This window comes from Amblyomma maculatum, chromosome 8 (genome assembly GCF_055883805.1).
Source record: "Amblyomma maculatum isolate TAMU_Amacu chromosome 8, ASM5588380v1, whole genome shotgun sequence".
Classification (NCBI taxonomy): Eukaryota; Metazoa; Arthropoda; class Arachnida; order Ixodida; family Ixodidae; genus Amblyomma; species Amblyomma maculatum.
The window spans coordinates 65,821,145-65,840,965 of NC_139351.1; the positions used below are offsets into that span (position 1 = coordinate 65,821,145).

At 47.0% G+C, this 19,821-nt stretch overlaps 1 protein-coding gene across 1 annotated transcript in view; it reads right to left on the reverse strand.

Annotated features, from left to right (window-relative positions):
* LOC146181333 (glycine dehydrogenase (decarboxylating), mitochondrial) overlaps positions 1-11,174 on the reverse strand; it is a 47,065-nt gene extending 35,891 nt beyond the window's left edge. Inside the window, exons 1-2 of the mRNA XM_084576389.1 lie at positions 9,467-11,174; positions 1,657-1,735 (exon numbers count right to left, since the gene is read on the reverse strand). Coding sequence (XP_084432515.1) covers positions 1,657-1,735; positions 9,467-9,703 — 316 coding nt within the window. The 5' untranslated portion in view covers positions 9,704-11,174. The remainder of the gene's footprint in view (positions 1-1,656; positions 1,736-9,466) is intronic.
* Between the last annotated feature and the right edge of the window lie 8,647 nt (positions 11,175-19,821).

Below are 19,821 nucleotides of genomic sequence, written 5' to 3' on the forward strand. Positions count from 1 at the left end.
TGCGGAGAGGTTACAGCAGTGCAGACTCTCTCACAGAAAATATCCACCCCCAGCAAGCGGAAGAAGTTAGACGGCGACGCCTACAGACCGGTGCATATAACACACCAGCCCATTTAAACACAATACACCCCGGGTTCTGCGACCCCAAATGAAAATATTGCGGGGAGAAAGCAGGCCTGCACCATATGATGTGGACCATGCCCACACAATCCTCCGGATAACCCGAATGCAGTGCCAACAATTGAGGGGTGGGAGACTGCCCTATCCAGCTCTGCACTAGAGGCCCAACGGGCCCTCGTGACACGTGCGCGGGTAGCAGCGGCAGCCACTGGAGTCCCGGACTAGGCACCCAACCTACACACCCCACTCCCTCAATAAAGCTTTTCATTCACTGTCACCTATTTCCAAAAATCAAGAAAAGTTAAATAAAAATTGAAATTTTACACGAAGTATCTTCCGGAAGGATTCATTCTTCGGACCACTTTCTCAGGGGCCTCTTGGCGATTTTGCCTACACCAGTCACGAGGAGACTGAGCGGCCTAGCTTTCTTGACGCCCTTTATTAATTCAAATACCTCCGAGCATTTACCGCCGCCTGAATAACGGGAGTGTGAATGCGCGTTTAAATACTGCGCATGGCCGAATGAAGCACCGCTTTCTTCTATACTGTGTATACATTATACAAATGAGCGTTCCTTAATTTCTACCGTTCCTAAAAAACGGGGCGCACTATACGTAAGCTGCTACTCAAGGAGCCAATTGGTGTGAGGTAGTCATGACCAAGTACCACACATAAATGGCTTAACAAATGGCTTAACATAAATGGCTTAAAGTGGAGAGAGAGAAAGGGGAGCCGTAGTGGAGGGTTACGGAGTAATTTCGACCCCCTGGGGATCTTTAACGTGCGCTGACATTGCACAGCACACGGACGCCACTTCGTTTCGCTTCTATCGAAACGCAGCCGCCACAGTTACCGACTGCGGCGGCTGCGTTGCGATGGAGGCGAAACGAAGAGGCGTCCGTGTGCTGTGCGATGTCAGCGCACGTTAAAGGTCCCCGGGTGGTCGAAATTGCTCAGTAGTCCTCTAAAAACAGTTTTAAAGCGAAAGCCGGCTCACCAGTGTCCGTCCGCGAGAAGAGATTTCTTTGGGAGATTGTGACGTCAGCACCTTGTGACGTCATCGACCATGGCCACGCGTGACGTCACGACCAAAGGTTACGTCATTATGACGTCACATTCGATCATGCATAATAACCGGACTGATGCCATAATGTCACGTCCGGTCATAACCGATAATATCACCAGACGATTGACGCATAACGAAGCTGACCCCGCCGGGCTTCCGATCCATGTCTTTCGTGCTACGCCTTTCATTACGCGTTTCCTCGAACGCAGCACCACATAGATTACACAAGCAAGCGTAGTTAAGAAGGAATCAGCAGCGTTTCAAAGGCTTTCATCCCATCGCACTTTAGTGATCGAAAGTGGAGTTTCAATTTTTCTGTTTGGATGCCCCGCATACAATGTGAACAAAAAGTAAAGGGTCTGCTCACTTTAGTCATCCTGCTACGCAGTCATCCCTGTGCCCTAATGTGTCTAGTACCCCTAGTAAGCGTTACTTATGACAAGGGAAGAGGTGTGTCACCCAGTACTCACGCAGAGGTGGGTCAATTTTCATCTCCCTGTTCAGGAGGATACCGGATGGAACAGTCTTGTCGATCAACTCGCCGATGTTCTGCGAAAGGAGAGAGAGAGAGAAAGGCAAGCATCAACTGTAACTCACTAGTCATGAGCAATTTACAGTTTCGAAATTTTCCGTTCTAAATGTGCAGTTCCAAAGTTAGGTTTGGTTTAGTTTATAGGCTTTAACGTCCCGAAGCGACTCGGGCTATGAACGACGACGCAGAGAAGGGCTCCGGAAGTTTCGACCATCTGGGGTTCTTTAACGCCCACTGAGACCTTACAGTATACGGGCGCCTTGCTTTTCGCCTCCATCGAAAAGCGGCCGCAGCGGTAAGGATTCGATCACATGTCCTAACACAAAACAGATCAGGAACAAAAGATGTTGAACGCCTACTCCTTGGGTTGGGCTTCGTTGTCGGTGCCGACGACTTTCGTGCTCTGGACGGAGCTGCATATTTCGGTCCCATATATTGTCCGTTTCTCAACGTTATTACACCTTCCACTACTGTAACAACCTCCCAAAACACATACATACACCTTGCTTTTTGAATTCACATCCAAAGCCTTGAAAGTGTCACTTCTCAGGCCATAAAGCGTGATTTATGTTTCTCACGTATGTTCGCAAAAAAAGAAATAGTTTGCACACACATGCGCATCTGTCTGAAGTTCATTCAGCGCATATATATTGCGAAATGAATTTGTCTCAGCAGATATCGTCAAGTCTCGCTTTATACAGTGATAAAAGTTCAGTTACTTTTTTCTGTTTGCTGTTATCTAGCGACAGCCCTTTCTGTTCAATAACCTGCCCTTGATGTCATGCTCGGTGATGACGGACATAAAGGCAACGCGCCTGCTGAGACTCTTCCCTACAAAACCTTCTATATAAATTTCAGATACTGTCTGCGGATTGTGGACTGTCGGGAGGGCATCTAAATTTTTTGCCAGGGCAGCAACTAGCACGTGTTTTTTGTATACGTGATTACCCGAAGGGGAAAAAAGCAGCAGATCTTGCATGACCAGCGTGGCGCTAGTTGGAGGAAGGAGAGGTCAGGTACGCCTCAGGTAGCACAGCTCAAAGATGGTAGCTTATAAAGACATCTCCCGTCCGATACCCAGCTATTTTTAACAGAAACGTGGACTCCCATGAGCCGCCATTTGTCCTGCTACGGAGTGTTTTGCGGACACTGCCCAATCGGACTAAGATCGTGGTCTAATGTCCCGCCAAGTGGTGCTAAGTAATCTGTTCCTTACTGTGACGTGACTTGGGTGATCGTAGACAGACTATTGAGTATTGGCAGATACAGGCAACGTTTTGATCTGCCCATCTTAATTGAAATATAGAAAACTCTTAGTGCGGAGTGACGGCATCAGTGAAAAAGTGCTTTATCGTTTTCTAGTCTCCTCAACTCAGGCAGGCCCAGGGCCTTGGGGCAGCGTGGTGGTGGTTACACATATTTTGTCTGATTCGCTCAAAAATGCAGTTAAGGTCCACTTCAAAGCAGCCAGAAGCAGTAAACAAACTCGTGCGCCTTTAATGTTATATTAAAAATGGCTATGCCACGCATGACTACGTCACTTTTCACAAGAACGCCACCATCACTGCTTGCGCTCCTCAAAGTGACGGCCACAGTATGCGCGTATTGCAGCTCCGATGAGTACACCGTCTCTCGATAAAACGAGCAGCAGCTCGATAAGCCGACGAGTGCCCATTTACAGGGTCTAGATCGCACGATGGGACGATACATCGCCTCCTGATTCCTGGCGCAGGACTCCCCTTAAACGATTTACTACAACGGGCGAACTGAGTATCTCGGCACACCAGGAGTCGCCGTTTAACGGTTTGACTCCGCCAATGCCAACATCGGCGTCATTTCTCAGATTGCTACTCATACGGTGCACATAAAGAAAGTGTGGCGCGAGCTGTGGCGGTAAAGGCACGAAAAAAATATCGGACATTTCTGCAGTATTTGTCCATTACCGAGCAGTCGTTATTCCTTGGCGCACTCTGGTCGTGTTGTCTTACAATCCTAAACGAGACCATAGCCCTACCAGTGATGACAGCGGATTAAAAATCACGAGGGACTTCAGCGACTAAATTAGTGAAAGGCGAAAGTCTGAGTGCCACATTATGCACGTAACTGACACTAATTAATAATTATATAGTAAATAATTTTTCACGCTATAACTATAATGATTAGTTTAAGTGTGCAATTATTAGGTCCTTAATTAATTAGTCATAAATTAGTAATTACCTAAATACTTCATTGCCGAGTAATTATAATTATCAATACCTTACTTAATTACTCCTTAATTAGTAGTTTATCCTTGATTGGCACATGGCCATATAAGGCACGCATTCACGCATACTGTGGTGGTTCTCTGTGATTGGTCGATACCTCTATGACGTCATCCCGTCTCGGCGAGAGGAAAAAAAGCCAAGCCTTGGCGGACATCCAAATGTGGGAGTTGAGAAAACTGAGCGCAATATGAACGGTGCGTTTGAACTTGATTCGTATTGGCTTGTCCAAGAGACAAGCTTCTTGTTTAACAGTCAGAGTGTTGGAAGAACCATAAAGAAGGGACGGAAGAACAAGCTGTCGCCAGCAGATTAACTTTTGGAAAGTTTTGAGAGAGGATTTCGAGATAAGATCGAGTAGAGCAGTAGCTTTCTCTGACTCAACTGTAGGACATTTGTTAACCAAAAGGAAGAGACCGAGGTATTTAATAGGTTGATTCGGCTGTTGGCTATGGATCGTATAGTTGTTTATAGAAATTTCTCGAATGTTGTACTAAAACCATTTCTTTTGATGGTCAATACGCCAACCAAAACGCTGAGGACATTGGAGAGATACTGGGATGTGTGGTTAATGAGTGCTTTGAGGCCCTCTAGGATATCAGACATCAACCACAGATCGTCGGCGAAGGCTAAGGCAGAGAGAGAGGTGTCGTCCAAATGGACTTCCGCTGGGATAGAACTGGAGGGTCGAGAACCAGGTTAAAAAGAAAGGGCGAGAGGGTATTGCATTACTTAAGACCTCTTCTTAGGGGAACTTTCACGTTATCGGTATGACCTGGACACCAATATTTTGTAGAGCAGTTTTCGCACATTTCCAAGAGAAAGAGCTGAACATTAAATGAAACCTGCTTGGAGACTAAGGCGGTAATGATGGCATGATGAGAGACGGAGTCATATGCTTTTCTGAGGTCAAGACTGACTGCAAAGAAGGGACGCTTTGCTTTTTAGATGTGCTTCGTTAAAGCCTATAATCGCAGATTAGTTGAGGTTGATCGATCTTTTGAAAAGCAAGACTGAAAAGAATTGAAGGAATTAGAAGCTTCCAGAAGAACTAAGAGAAGTTTAGAAAAAAATCTATAAAAGGCAGGTGAAACAGCAATAGGTTTAAGGTCGGAAGGGCCTCTGTGTCGGAGACACTTTGGAATGAAAACTGTGCGGATCTCCTTAAACTCTAGAGGGAGAGTTTTGAATAAGAACCAGTTATTGAGGATCGCGGCTAGAACAGGAATAAGCATTTTAGAAATTTAGAAAGGGATGAAGGTGGGAGTGAAAGTGGAAAGAGAGAAAGGGGAGCCGTAGTGGAGAGCTACGGAGTAATTTCGACAACCTGGGGATCTTTAACGTGCGCTGACATCGCACAGCACACGGACGCCACTTCGTTTCGCCTCCATCGAAACGCAGCCGCCGAGGTCGGGTTCGAACCCGGGAACTCCGGACAGTAGTCGGGCGTCTTACCACTGTACCACCCCGGCGGGGCCCCCCTTAGATTTCAATCACAGACATTTGAAAACTATTCAACGTTCTGCTTCATTTTCCTCTCCTGTTTGAGCAAGCGAAATTGTCACAATCATCGCCGTGTTCATGGTCATGCCTTTGGAAATAGCCGCCGACTAAAAAGCGCCCCATACAACAGTGTTTTTAGTACGTGGCCAGATTTACGAATGGCTACCCTTTATTTGACCGTGTTTGTACGTTCCCGTAGTCTGTGGGTGAGGCGTCAGACGTTTCGTAATCTCAGAACGAGTGTTCTGGGTCGCGACAAGCCATATCGTAATCTCTGAATAAGAGATTACGAGAACCCATTCGCCCGTTGCAGCGGCCCCTACATGATTGGGGCAAGATTTCAACAGCTCGGCAGAACATACAGCGTAGAGAAGTTTTTACCCAGTGCAGTGTTGCGTTTGCTTTCTGCATTTATTTCAGGAGCGCTGAAAACGAACCTGTAAGGTATAGGATCCTGAAGGACCTGGTATAGGACCTGGTAGGACCTGTACAATATAGGATCCTGCAGGATAGGATCTTGCAGGACCCGTAATCCGGGTCTGTGTCGTTATCGAAAGTGTTGCTATCTCACGTGACTTCAAGTCATCTGATTGGTCGAAATGCCAGAACCGGGTATTCCCTCTACGGAATCGGAAGAGGTGGCAATATGTTCTGGCGTTTACACCAATCAGATGACTCGAGGTAACGTGAGATAGGAACACTTCGGTAACGACGCAAACTCGGAATACGGGCCCTGTTTTCTCCACGCAATCGTGTAAGAGACCTCTTGGCCAATTTGAAACGGCCGTGTATTATTTGCTTACAGCGTTATGTCTAAAGAAGGTACTCGGACTGGAAATGGAGGTTTAAGAATGTACAAAATATAGGTTGGTTGGTTTGTTGGGTTTAACGTCCCAAAGCGACTCAGGCTATGAGAGACGCCGTAGTGGAGGACTCCGGAAATTTCGACCACCTGGGGTTCTTTAACGTGCACTGACATCGCACAGCACACGGGCGCCTTGCTTTTCGCCTCCATCGAAAAGCGGCCGCCGAGGCCGGGATTCGATCCCGCGTCCTTGGGAACGGTAGTCGAGCGCCGTAACCACTGCGCCACCCCGGCGGGGCAATGTACAAAATATAAGTGGCGGTCACGAGCCGCCCCTGACCGGAAATATTTTAAGGGAATTATGATTGCGTAACGAATTTTCGTTTGTTTTCATCTCTGAGGCTAAGTTACAACTGCACATTCATACAGCGATGCGTTTTTTTTTTCCTTACGATTACATGTCTCTGTCGTGTGCAGCGAGGAATGAAAAGCTCCATTTTTCAAACCAATTCTCGGTAGTATGCTTATTTCTCTGCCTACGGCGCGCTTAGCATATGACTTGCAACGTGAAAGCATGCGGGCGCAGCGCTTTCCGGACGCAGGGAGGCGTCGACAACAGCATGATAACGAAGTGAACGGATTCCACTTAGGAATGGGTCGCTCCGGAGTGATCCGGATCTTCGGAGCCGCTCCTTTCAAAGAGCGGGTGAGCCCCCCCCCCCCCCCCCCACACACACACACACACACAAAGGAGCATCTCAAGGAGCTGCCCGAGATAGACAGCTCCCGAAAACTCGGTCATGTCACGTGTTTTCGCGACGCCACAACGTGCAGATCAATCAGCTGCCAGCCATGTCACCTGCCAGAGGCATGCTGTTGATTTTTCGCTCACAACGTTGAGAAACTCGACGGCGACAACACTGGATTTTGTTGAGAAGGGGGTCTTCTTGTAACACTTCCGCGGTAAAATTGGCTGAATTTGCCCTAGTGCGCTTTCAAGGACGGCAAAAGACATTCGAAAAAAGCAGCCGAGAACACTAGCAACAACGCCGACTGTCAATACCTCTTAAAGTGTAATCTCATTTGTCGTCCGCAGCAAGACAACAAGTTCCCACTGACAAAGGAATCGCTGCGGTGGATTGCTAGTGCATGACTACAAGCTTCAGCTTTCATTTGACGTCGTACGAGTCCGTACTCAATCCCTCACTGTTCAGTTTGCGTAGCCACTTAGCCGTCATCTTACATGCACTCGAGGGAGGACCGGCGATGAAGATAACAAGCGCACATGTCGTCACATCCTTTTTAAGCATCTACCCAGGGGGATATGAAAGACGTGTAATATGCCAGCATTTTCATTTTGTGCAGTCTAGACAAATCACAAATGCTTGCCCTTGGACTGAAACTGCGTCTGGGGGCTGTGTCTGCAGGAGTTCTCATGACTGCTCTTTCTCGGCCGTCAGGAAGACCGGAATGCTTCGACACAGCATTAAGGACGGGTAGCGTTCTGCTATCTAACCTCCTCACTTTCGCGCCAGGGAGCCAGCACCAACAAGTCTGGGCAAGAAGGGCCGATTCCCGTGCTCGTCACTGATTTAAAATCAGTCACCGCGGCAGTGCGACCTTATACACATGCGTATCGAAAGGACGTCAGCGTTTCTACACGCGTCCAAAGCGGGCTGTACTCACCAAGTGTCATTCAACTGCGATAGGCATGTTTGCGCGAAAACCTGCCCTTATCGCGTCCCTTAGAGAAGCGTCAATTTATGACTGGCATAGAATCAGCAGTTTTTCAGAAGTGCGAAAACATTTCTTTGTTACCAACATGCATTTCTGGCATCTGCTTTCACTGTTTGCTTCACGTAGAATGAGAGAGAAGATCAATCGGAAACGAAAAAGTAGCAGCGAAAGAAGCAAGCTAAAATAAAGCACTGCGAAAGGCAATGCTTGAGGTTACAACTTCAAGCTGAATTTTTCCTTCAAGGTTTTCGTTCACAAGCTTTTATCTAAAATGTTTAGCTAATCCAAAACAACTAGTGCAAGAGTGCAACTATGCGACGTTTCAGTTAAAAAGTGTTCATCCAAAGCTTTTTTTGCATTAAAACAATTCGGGCTAGAACGTTTCCGTTCAGTCACTGTCCCAAAGTTTTCGGCACTAACGTTCTCACTCAGTATCTTTACTTCCGCGTCATGCCCATTCATAGTTTTAATAAACTTTCTTTGAACTTTCATAAAACTTAGTGATTGCAACGATCACAAATCTACCAAGTACTGACTATTTCCCGGAAGAAAGAAAGTGATTGAACTTTCTACCTCCTTCTTTGCGGAGCAGTATAATACATACGTGATAATTGGACTTAGTGCACTTTGTTAACTTTGTCGGAATGAATAGCAAGAAAATATTTTGGACTAGCTGAACTTTCAGTATCCGCTACTGCAGACGTCGCTGGATAGGAGGAAAGCTTTGGCAGACCTTCCTCTTTGTATCATAGTCGCCTTCACTCAGCAGCAAGCAGGTATTATCAAAACCGCATGTGATCACGGCAAGAAGGCCAAATTATGCAGTACAGGCAACGCGTTACGTGCCCGTTTAGACATACATACGCCAGGAAGGAATGGCTGATTTTTTTTTCTTTGCGTGAATCACCCGTGAAAGCAACTTATTTAGTTTGTGTCAAAACGCTCGCAAGGCTCTCTTCTTTCGTCTGAAGAAACAAGGCAATTTTGGCATTCCTGCTCCAAATATGCACATAATTACCCCCCGCCCTCCCCCTCTATCTCTAATCTTTTTTTTTCCGGGAGTGGGGTGGGGGAGTAAAGCCCGATTTTTGTAGTTTCACATCCGAGAGATCACACGGACCGCAAATTTGGTTCAATAATCACGGCGTTTGGATGCCAAGCATAGGCTAGGTCATGGATCCAACCCCAATAAGGTAGTCGTATTTGGGCACAGGCGAAATTGTAGTAAGAAGGCAGTGTGCGTCAAAGAATACCACGTGTTCAAATTTATCCTAACGCCTCCTCCGGCGACGCGATCTCTCCACACGCTTTCGCCTCCTCCTCAAGCCGCGGGTTAGGTTATGACTTTGAACGAGTCAGCACGCGCGATTTTCCTTCGCTTATGGCCAATAGTTGAACCGAGAGCACAGAGCCCTGCATACTGAGGTTTCGCAATCACTTACCTTAAGGCCTAGATAGTCGAGCATCGCTTTCTGGTCCTTGTTACGGGGCCCTAGATGGCGGCTGCAGAAGTCGTCGTGAATCGGTAGAAGGCGATCCAGTGCTGGACTCGACGACTTGGCGCGACGCACTAGCAGTCGAGAACGGTTAACCGCCTTGGTGGCACCTTCGGTGCGCCCGGCAGCCTTGAGGAAGCCATGAGCCGCGCAAGACGCCGATATCCTGGGCAGCCGCTGCATCTCGCTTTCTTCTCTGATGTGGTTAACTGGTTTCTAAATCAATTGGCGCACTCGGGACTTCTCCGGGATGACGGAGGGCTTTTTGGGGAGGCCGCAGGTGCCGGTAGAGGCTCGACGCACGCGGTCGCTTCCTGACCGACGGCGGTGGCTGCTGCCGCGACAACAAGGGGTCGACGCGAGACGGCGATACGATAAGATGGACGAGAGCTAATCAGCAGACAGCTGCGTAAAGGCTGGAGGCAGCCAAGAGCAGACGAAACGCGCTCGACAGAGCGGACGGCAGCCAGTGATGCAGACCGAAGAAGACAGCACGACCGTCTTTGAAGGCGAGGATGACGCAGCGATTTCCATGTTTTCAAGACGTGGGCGTTTCTGAACATACAGTAAAAAGGGCCCGATCAAGCCGAGCAGACTTAGGAGCGAACGTTAAAAACCTACACTGTAAGAATGTGCAAACAAGTTAGCGTGTCAGTCACAATGCAGAAGCAGGAATTCGCGTCACTGGTGTGTGCTCGAGAACGCAATTATTAGGCTCGTATGAAGAACGGCTGAGCAACCAACGCTTACTTTGAAATATGCTAGCTACCGTTGATGCTGAGCTAGCATTGAGGTGACGTTAGGAATAGCTGGGCACCTGGCAATGTTAGGCAGAAGGAACAAGACGTGCGGTGTGCAGCAAAAATATGAAAGTATTACTGATATCGTCCCGTTAATTTATTGCCAAAATTTCGTGACTGCACGCAGAAAGTGAGCAGGTTCTCAAAAGGTTTCGAAACCGTAGCGAGACAATCACATGTCCAAACGGCAGCGCGCACGAATACCAAAAATGTAGCCCCTGATAATTCCTGAACGAAGTACACAGGGTGGGTGCTGCAGTGTATGACTGAGAGACAACACGAAACAGAAGACACGTGGCAAGCGCGTCCTTCAATGTATGGGGATACCAAGATAAAGAGCCGCATTTAAGGAGCAATTCGAATTTGACGACTTAAATTCATGAATTTATTGTCTACAGAAGGAGATGGAATATCTGTCAGCATTGAACAATAACCATAAATCAAGGAACATTTGAAGCACCAGTAGGTATGTGAACCTCAGCGACACCAGTCTCCTGTGACTCCCATTTCGCAGGCCACATGCAAGGTTGTGCGCAAGGCTAGCTGCAGACCACGGTGAAAGAGTATTATTGCACCGTGCTGTGGACGCGTCTTTGAAAACGGCGCAGCGGGATACGGTGGCAAGTGCAGCCCTTGTCCCCACCCCAGTCTAGACGTTCCTTGGACTGAAACTCGCGGAAGTACTCACACCATCTCGACGCGCCGTCATGAAGCGCAATCGAAAAGCTGCCACGATCAAGAGCGTCGGAAAACGCCCACCTTGGAAAACGGATAGTATTCGCAACATTCGGCAGTAACACTACCGCAGCCGCGGTGCAGTTCAACCCATTGCGACACGCTTCGGCGTCGAGATAAGAGTATTGAAAAAATTTTCAACGCTACAGCTTCGAAACCATGCATCAAAAGCATATCGTCCTTTGCGATAAACTTGCCGGGGGAACTACATAATGTCGGCGTCCTTTGTGGCCTTGGAGAGATTAACATTCGATATTTTCGCAACATCCGCTTGAGTAAGAGAAGTTCTCCGATTCAACCACAGGTGACGCTGCAAAAAGTCAATGAAAATTTAGTGACTGTTGCTATATTGTCTATGACTTCAGAGCGACGCATAAATTCGCACCAACTGCAATTTATGACGCTATGTTGCTGGAACGTTTTCCGCTTCTCCGCCAAATTCAGACATTTGCCGCGACTTATATATCGCAAAAGCAGATCGATTCTTTACGAAACCTGCAGGGACACACGAAGTTCACGACGGTTTCCTCAGCAACATGCAATGAAAGAAGGTGTATTTGACATCATTACAAGGAAATCAGCTAATGGCGAGACATATTTCCAGTATTTGCGAGATTTCATCCTCTTATTCCCGAGCCCATGTTGTGAAATATTTCTCATGTAATCTCATGCACAGATAAAAGTGATTAAAATAATTTTGTGACGATTCACGAAGACTATTAAATTAGCAATCAAAGCAGGGAGGATGTTTAATAGATGGCCGGGATTCCCTAGGCCCCGGCGACCTCCGCGGTCCATACCACTCCAGGGCTGCACATCAGTGCTCCCTTTGCCCAGGGGTGCGGGCATTAAAGCTTTAGGTCAATACCACAATCCTGGGCTCAAACATAGCACCTACGCCGACAATAGCGATTTGAAAATATCCTCTCCAGGCAGGCATCGGCGTCGTCCATGAATATGCCTGGTACCTCTCGTACTTGAAAGCAGCTGAAGTGTTCAGATTGGATTGTATCACTTTGAAAACAAAATTCCTACAAACCCGCATCTTGTAAGTATTTGCTGCTTACAGTATTATATTTGTTTCATGTGGTAGCGTACGGGCCCTGTGTCGCGAAAAAGCCCGCCTCGGCCTTGCTGTAGTCGTAAAACGGAAATTAGCACAAAAAAAAAAAATTAGAAGGATTAACGCTGCTGAACCCGCATTAGCTGCGGGGGGCCGAGTGTTCCTCTTCTTCTTTTTCTTTTCTTATTCTTCTCCTTATTCTTTTTCTTCTTATTCTTATCCTTAATTTTCTTCTTCTCCTTCTTCTTCTTCTTCTCGTTCTTCCACGGACACGGCACAGAGCGACGAGCGGTTAGACCTGGGGTAGTATTGCGTTCGCAATAAAATTAGAAGGGTTCAACGCTGCTGAACCGAATATGGAGCGAGAACATTAGCTGCGGGTGACCGGGCGTTTCTTCTTCTTCTTCTTCTTCTTCTTCTTCTTCTTCTTCTTCTTCTTCTTCTTCTTCTTCTTCTTCTTCTTCTTCTTCTTCTCCTTCTTCTTCTTCTTCTTCTTCTTCTTCTTCTTCTTCTTCTTCTTCTTCTTCTTCTTCTTCTTCTTCTTCTTCTTCTTCTTCTTCTTCTTCTTTCTCTTCTTCTTCTTCTTCTGTTCGGCTCAGCGCCGGCTCGGGCACACAGCGACAAGCGGTTAGACCTGGCTTAGTATTGATTTCGCAATAAAAAACATTCAGATCTTTGGAATCGATTTCGTGTTAAAATACGCCACCGTTGTTTGTTCATCGTGGAGGTATAATTGTTTCGAGTAAAACAGCGCTAGGGGAGACGGGACACGTGAGCTACAGACACATACTCGATTCTTAAGCATGTACAGTCTTTGTCAAAAATATACAGCCCAAGGGGTTCGCTTCTAAGCCCTGTAACGAGGCTCCTGGAAGCAATACTGGAATGTATGGGTAAACTAGAGAAGAGAAAGAATGAAATTTGTCATATACGTGGTTTCGAACATTGCAGATGCCCAACGACCTCTGTTACGGTGCTTAGAAGCAAAACTCTTGGGCTGTATATTTTTGACAAAGGCTGTACTAACCAACCCGTATTTGCACTCTTCTGGAATTTATAATTGTTTATTTAGGAAAGGAAAGGCGCTGTATCTGTCGCATCTTTTATTAGGACTCCTGAACTGGACTGTAAGGGAAGGGAGGAAGGTTGGAGGGAACGCGGAAAGAGAGAAAGAGGTGCCGTAGTTGAGGGTTAAGAACTAATTTCGACCAACTGGTGATCTTAACATCTACTAACGTCGCCGGGCACTCAGAAGCTTGTCCGTTTCGCCTCTACGGAAACGCCGTAGAGGAAACCAATTTCTTGTGGACCAATTTAAATTAATCCCTATCAAGCTCAATTCTTTTCCAGGCAAAGGACATCTACTCATCCACATCCAGTACTAACAATTTAATGCACATGGACACATTGTTATAGTAAAATTGTCATAAGAAAGTAAATGAGCAGTACCCGTCACACTTCTTGGCGGTCACCTGAACCGCGCCTTCCGGGAAGGAAGGTGGGAGTGAAATAAGCAAGAGAGGAAGAGGTGTCGTAGTGGGGGGCTTGGGATTAATTTGACCCCCTCGGGATCTTTAACGTGCACTGACGTCGCACAGCACGCGGACGCCCTGATTTTCCCTCCATCGAAACGCGACTAGCACGGTCGGGTTCGAACCCGGGGTACTCCGGGTCACTAGCCGAGCGTATGAGTACTATATGCCACAATGGCGGGTCACTTCGTTATAGCATTTGTTTTTCAGAATAGCACAAACTAACGCGAAATTGGTCAATCATGATGATGACAAGCACAGTGACAAAATTTGCGAACTCTAGACGTGTTCAATTGTGGGGCAACTTATATTCATACAGCGCAATTTGCACATGCCTGTGGGTCAGGTGCCAGTGCTTCCTGATATGGTGTGATCTAATATTAGAGCACCACCTTTCAAGCGCATTTGCCTGCCAAAGCACTCAAAGCATGACATGATGGGGCTACCAGGGTCTATCGAGTGCCTGAACGCTTTAGTAGGGGCTCCTTCCATGTATACACGCTTTAATGTAGCACCAGGACCGGTGATCCAGAACACAGTATCCTGTTTTCTCTTGTGGGGCGGAACTTCACGGTTGAAGAAAACAACTTGTGGCGATGCAAGATATGGGAAGCGATTTCCGAAAAGTAACAATATTGGCAGAAAGATAGCGACATTGTTTAAAAAAAATGTTACACGCACCTGAGCGGCTACACGGGTTCTTGTAAGAAACGAGCTGGTCTGCACGTCATCGCGTATAGCGAATGTTATTCATCCTAGCAGATTAAAAAGAAAATGACTTGGCAAGATAATTTCAAGCGTAGAAGTGATAAACAATTGCGTGTGACAGAATGGCTATGAACGAAATGCGAGCGCAGCCCAGGCTTAGTTAAGAATGCGTTTGAGCTTTGCGGAGATAAGAGAGCCGTGGCTGGCGCATGGCCGAGATAACTGGAGATTAATGCAAATGATCTGCTCCATGAGACGTATATAACATGGCTGATAAGGATGGCGACACGAGAACTTAGGGTGTTGAGATGTATTCATTGCACAATCCCTACAGCGATATTTTATGCATTTCCCTTGACTTTCTCGGAGAAAACGCGAACTCCATTTGGGGCTGAAAGGCGGATTGCGAAAGTGTTGAAACGGGGTCACGCTAGAATCCCACTATGATGCAATCAGGGGGTCCGGAGTTGTTTTGAAACTGTAGAGCCGAGCAATCTTGCCGCAAACGAGCTTCCAAGGACGCAAAGTCACATGCACAGAAGGCTTGGCACGCTGCTAGCGGATATCATCTCGCGGAGTGTTCCGTCGTCAGTAAAGCCAGACAAGCTCATCGCACACACAGACAAAAACAGATACACACAAGCAAGCTGCATGCATTCGCAGTAGATGCCATAGGACAATAGCAACCAAAGTGGCGCGATTCTTTGTTCCAGGTAGGTGTCGCTACTGTACTGATTACTGCATGTGGCTCTCCCTAGTTATTGTCTATTCAGCAGTATAAAAGCAAGTCCCCGAAGATAACGGCGAGATAGAAACTTCTTGTGGTATTTCTTTATTCCCTTCAGCATGTCTACTGACCATGTGTCCTGATATACGGGCCGTAAATGGCTGAAATTAGTTCTTTTTGTATTTTAATGTTTGTGCGTATTATTTGCAACCAGACAGTCTTTCACATACCGACGCACAAAACTGAATGGATTCCTTTTGAACTGCATTATAAGCGTTGTTATCGTGCCTTGTAATTCAGCCTGCCTTTTGAATCTTTCAACTTTCTTCAAAAGTTCTTTCGACTGCCTTTCGAACGGGCTCTTGCTGCGTTGTAAGGGCGTTAATTGACGTGAAAGGGTGGTGGCGTTCTTGCAGGGCCGCTTCTTCGTCAGCCGAGAGAGCTAGCTGCGGCTAACCAACCTTACACTACGTCACCATTACGTGACCAACAAACAGCACGTTCACTGTTTGTGGCGTAAAACGTAAAGAGCACAGCAGAAACTGCATTGGAGTAATGTGAAAGCACGGATGCTGCTGTTGGTTGCTTCTGGTTGCTCAATTCACTTCTTGTTTGTAAGTGAGTGAGCGAGTGAGTGAGGAGACCTTATTTACACCGACATGGATCTCGGGGCAGGGGCTCAGCCAGGGGGAGGGTCTCCTTGGCAGCTCTCCTGCGTCGTGGCCGCAGAGAAGGTCTTGGAGTAAGCCTCCTCCGCCAGGCGTAGCACGATCTTTTGTTCATCCACATTTGGGCTGCGGATGTAGGACTCCCAGGTAATTTGATCAAGGGGATCAGTTTCTTTAGCTCCCGGAAAATCGGGGCATTGCCAGATTAGTTTACCAATGTCTTTGGTACTTTCCAATTTCGCGCCAATTCCTTCCTATGCCCTTTTTCAGCTCTACTTCCGATCGCGTGACGTCAGATCCACTACGGTAACCCTTTCTCTCTTTCCGCCCATAGAAAACAACTGAGACAGTTACCGCGGCCCCGCCGGGGTGGTGCTGTGGTAAGACGCCCGACTACTCTGCCGGAGTACCCGGTTTCGAACCCGACCTCGGCGGCTGCGTTTCGATGGAGGCGAAACGAAGAGGCGTCCGTGATGCTGTGCGATGTCAGCGCACGTTAAAGATCCCCAGGTGGTCGAAATTACTCCGTAGCCCTCAACTACGGCTCCTCTTTCTCTCTTTCCACTTTCACTCCCACCTTCCTCCCTTCCCTTACGGCGCGGTTGCGGTGTCCACAGAAAACAAGTGAGACAGTTACCTCGCCTTTCCCTTCCTATAAATCAATCTGTGGGACAAGTGGGACAAGAATCAAGTGGGACAGATACTGCGCCTTTCCTTTCCTGTGAGCCAGTTATTCTAATAAATTATTTAATTAAGTTATTGACCTAATTAATTTTTCGGACACTACATTACGTTCCCCTCTATCTATTGACACCACTCATTAATTCTCAATTACTCGCAGCTGCTGCGGACACGTTAAGCGGTCAGAAATTTGGGAACATAGCGTAGTTAATGCTCTCGCATTTATAATAGCGTGGTACGCAAATGACGCGACCTCCGTTCAACCTTTGAAAGCTAACTCCATAAAAGCTTTCGCGGTGGAGCCGTGATCAAAGCGGTCGTCTGTTGAACCGATGGACGCGGGTTCAAATATCGGCCTCGGCAGCCGATTTTCGGTGGAAGCGAGAAGCAATGCGCCAGTGTGCTGGACGATGTCAGTTGACGTTAAAGAATCCCGGGCGGTCAAAATTTCCAGAGTCCTCCACTACGGCGTCTCTCATAGCCTGAGTCGCTATGTGACATTGAAGCCTAAAAAAGAGAAAAAAAAAAAAAGCTGCAGAACAGCCAGCTGTAACAGCTTGTTGGCAGTAATTTCGGCTCATTTAGCTTCTAAAAAAAAAGCTATGAAAAGTAGCATTTTATAGATGTGCACCTTTGTTCAAACGTTTAGATCGCACGAGGTTTGTCATGTAGAGGCAGGATTGGTGAACGTCATAACCATTGGCGGGGCCTTATCTCTTGGAGATTTGCAACACTAGAGGTGCTTTGCAGTCCACCCAGTGTGCCACAGAGGCAAATCGTTTCAAAAAGAGAGCTGTTTTTTATTACTGTTTTACGCCAAACGTTTGTATTGCATTTGAAGGAATAAATTATATTATAACGAAGTTGTTGTTGTTGTTGTTGTTGTGGCTGTAGGAAGAAAGAAAAGAAAATGCACAGGCCATGCTACTGGCTCTGTAACTGAGCCAGAGCCAGTAGCAGGCCCGTGCATTTTCTTTCTTCAACCCATACGTGTTGTGCAAAATTTACCCGGACATTCAGCCGCAGTGTAAATGGTGTCAGGAATTGGCAACCTATGACCACATATTATGGAGCTGCAGCATAGCACCGCCACCGGCGGATATTATGCGTGATCCTTCCCTCGAGCAGTGGGAGACCGTGTTGACCAGCTCAGACCCGGTCGTCCAGACCAGGGCCGTGGAGTAGGCCACTCAGGTCACCGTCAGCGATGGGTTGATGGCCATCTAACACGGAATCGTCCACACATGCTCTCTGACGAAAATAAAGTTTTTCCATCCATCCATGTAACTGAGCCACCTCCACTGCCTCGTCCGGACAGAAGAGGAAATAGAGAAGAAAGACGAAGAAGAGGAAGAGAAAGACGCGCATCGCAAAAGCCATCTATCCACTACTGAAGCGGTGGCGGGTGCAATGATGGCCTACAACAGTTAAACAGTCGGTGACAGGCTAGCCCCCACCGCAAGCGGCGTTGACATACTAGTCCCCGCCCCGTAGGGCCAGGAACAGCCACCCTCCCTCTCCTTATAACGAAGTTCAGGCCACAGTCCTTATAGCGAAGTTCGGACCACAGTTGAGGGTGTTGGGTTACGATAAAGACAGTTCACTCTTTCTTATTCCACGTGTTCTTTCTCGACCAAAGCAGCTGCATTTTGATGGAGGCAAAATAAAAAAAAAAACGTTCTTATAATGTACGATGTTAGCGCACGTTAAACATGCCCGGGTGATATGAATTAATCCTAAGCCATCCAGTATATCCCACGTACCGCTTCGTGTCGTTGAAACAACACAGCAGAAACCTTGCTCTCTGCAACGCGGACTGACTGCAGATGACAAATTTAGATAGCGCACGTTCCGACTCCGCAATTCGCTTACGCAGCGAAAGGTGTGAGACCCAACCTGGCATCTCCATGCCATCGGCGCACGAGTGATTGGTGTCTCGCTGAACACCCAATTATAGCTTTAGCTTGACCTGAGCGTATCGCTCAAGAGGAAATTATGAGTTGCACCTTACCGGTACTCACCTATGGAGCTGATATGTGGAGGCTTACGAAATAGGTTTTACTTAAGTTGAGGATCTTTTTGTTAGCGGTAAAAACACGGACACAAAGAACACGATACACGAGAAACACCCGCTGTTCTTTGTGTCCATGTTTTTACCACTAACAAAATGATTCCAACAAGAAATTACCAACTAGTCCAGCTTGAAGTTTTAATTAAGTTGAGGACAACGCAGACAGATATGGAACGGAAAACGGTAGGCATAACGTTAAAAGTTCTGGAGTGTGATGAGTGGATCAGAGAAATAAGTCGAGTTCATGACATCCTAGTTTAAATCAAGAAGAAGAAATGGGCATGGGCATGACATGCAGTGCAAAAAGAGGATAACCGATGGTCGCTTGGGGTAAAAAATTTGATTCCATGGGAAAGAAAGCGTAGCAGGTGGCGGCAGAAAGTTAGGTGAGCGGATGAGGTTAAGAAGTTCGCAGGGGTCAAGTGGATGCAGCTGGCTCAGGACCGGGTTGATTGAAGGAATATAGAAGAGGTCATCGCCCTGCAGTGGGTATATAGTCCGGCTGATGATGACGGTGAACTGTGAGTGTAGATTCTTTTATCGCTGACCATTTCGGTGCCCAATCCCTTAAAGGGGCCGGGTGGTGCATTACAAAAGAGGGGGTGGAAGTAACATGTAAAAATAACACAAATTGAAAGCCTAAACAGAGGCATAAAAGTCAGAGCCTCAAGTACAAACACTTCAACTGATGAGGCGCTGCAATAAAAGGAAAAGGAAGCAATAAGCTATGACGCAAGATGACATACCAGACGTTCAGGAAGCTGGTTTCATTCTTGAAACTGTTAGAAAAGATTTGTTAAAGGCGTTAGCAGGCCCATGTAAGCGTCGGATGCTCATGGAGTTGAGCAGAAGAGATGATGTGCGCACTGATGAAACTAGTATTGAATCGCAGAGATGATGGCAGTTGTGGTAAAGTGTACAGAACAGGCACAGACAAGAAATGTTGCCTCTTAGGGCTTGTCGGATGATACCGAGATATACCTTAAAATGCTGATGCTGAATCGAAAGTCACAATTTAAAGATATATAAAACAGACGGCGCGATTCTGGATGGATTCAATTTCGTTAAGTATGGCTGACGAGGGAACCACATTTCGGATGCGTGTTCGAGCTTCGGGCGAATGAAAGTTTCGTACTTAAGTTTACGAATGGGGGATGGTGAAAGTGAAAATGACCTCCTAATGAAGCCCAGAGTCATTTAAGTGTCAGCAGCTAGTTTTGTGATATGCTCATTCCATGTTAGTTTATTGCCGATTAGGATGCCGATATACTTGTAAGATTCAACCTGTGATATGCGAGTTTACTTTAGTGAATATG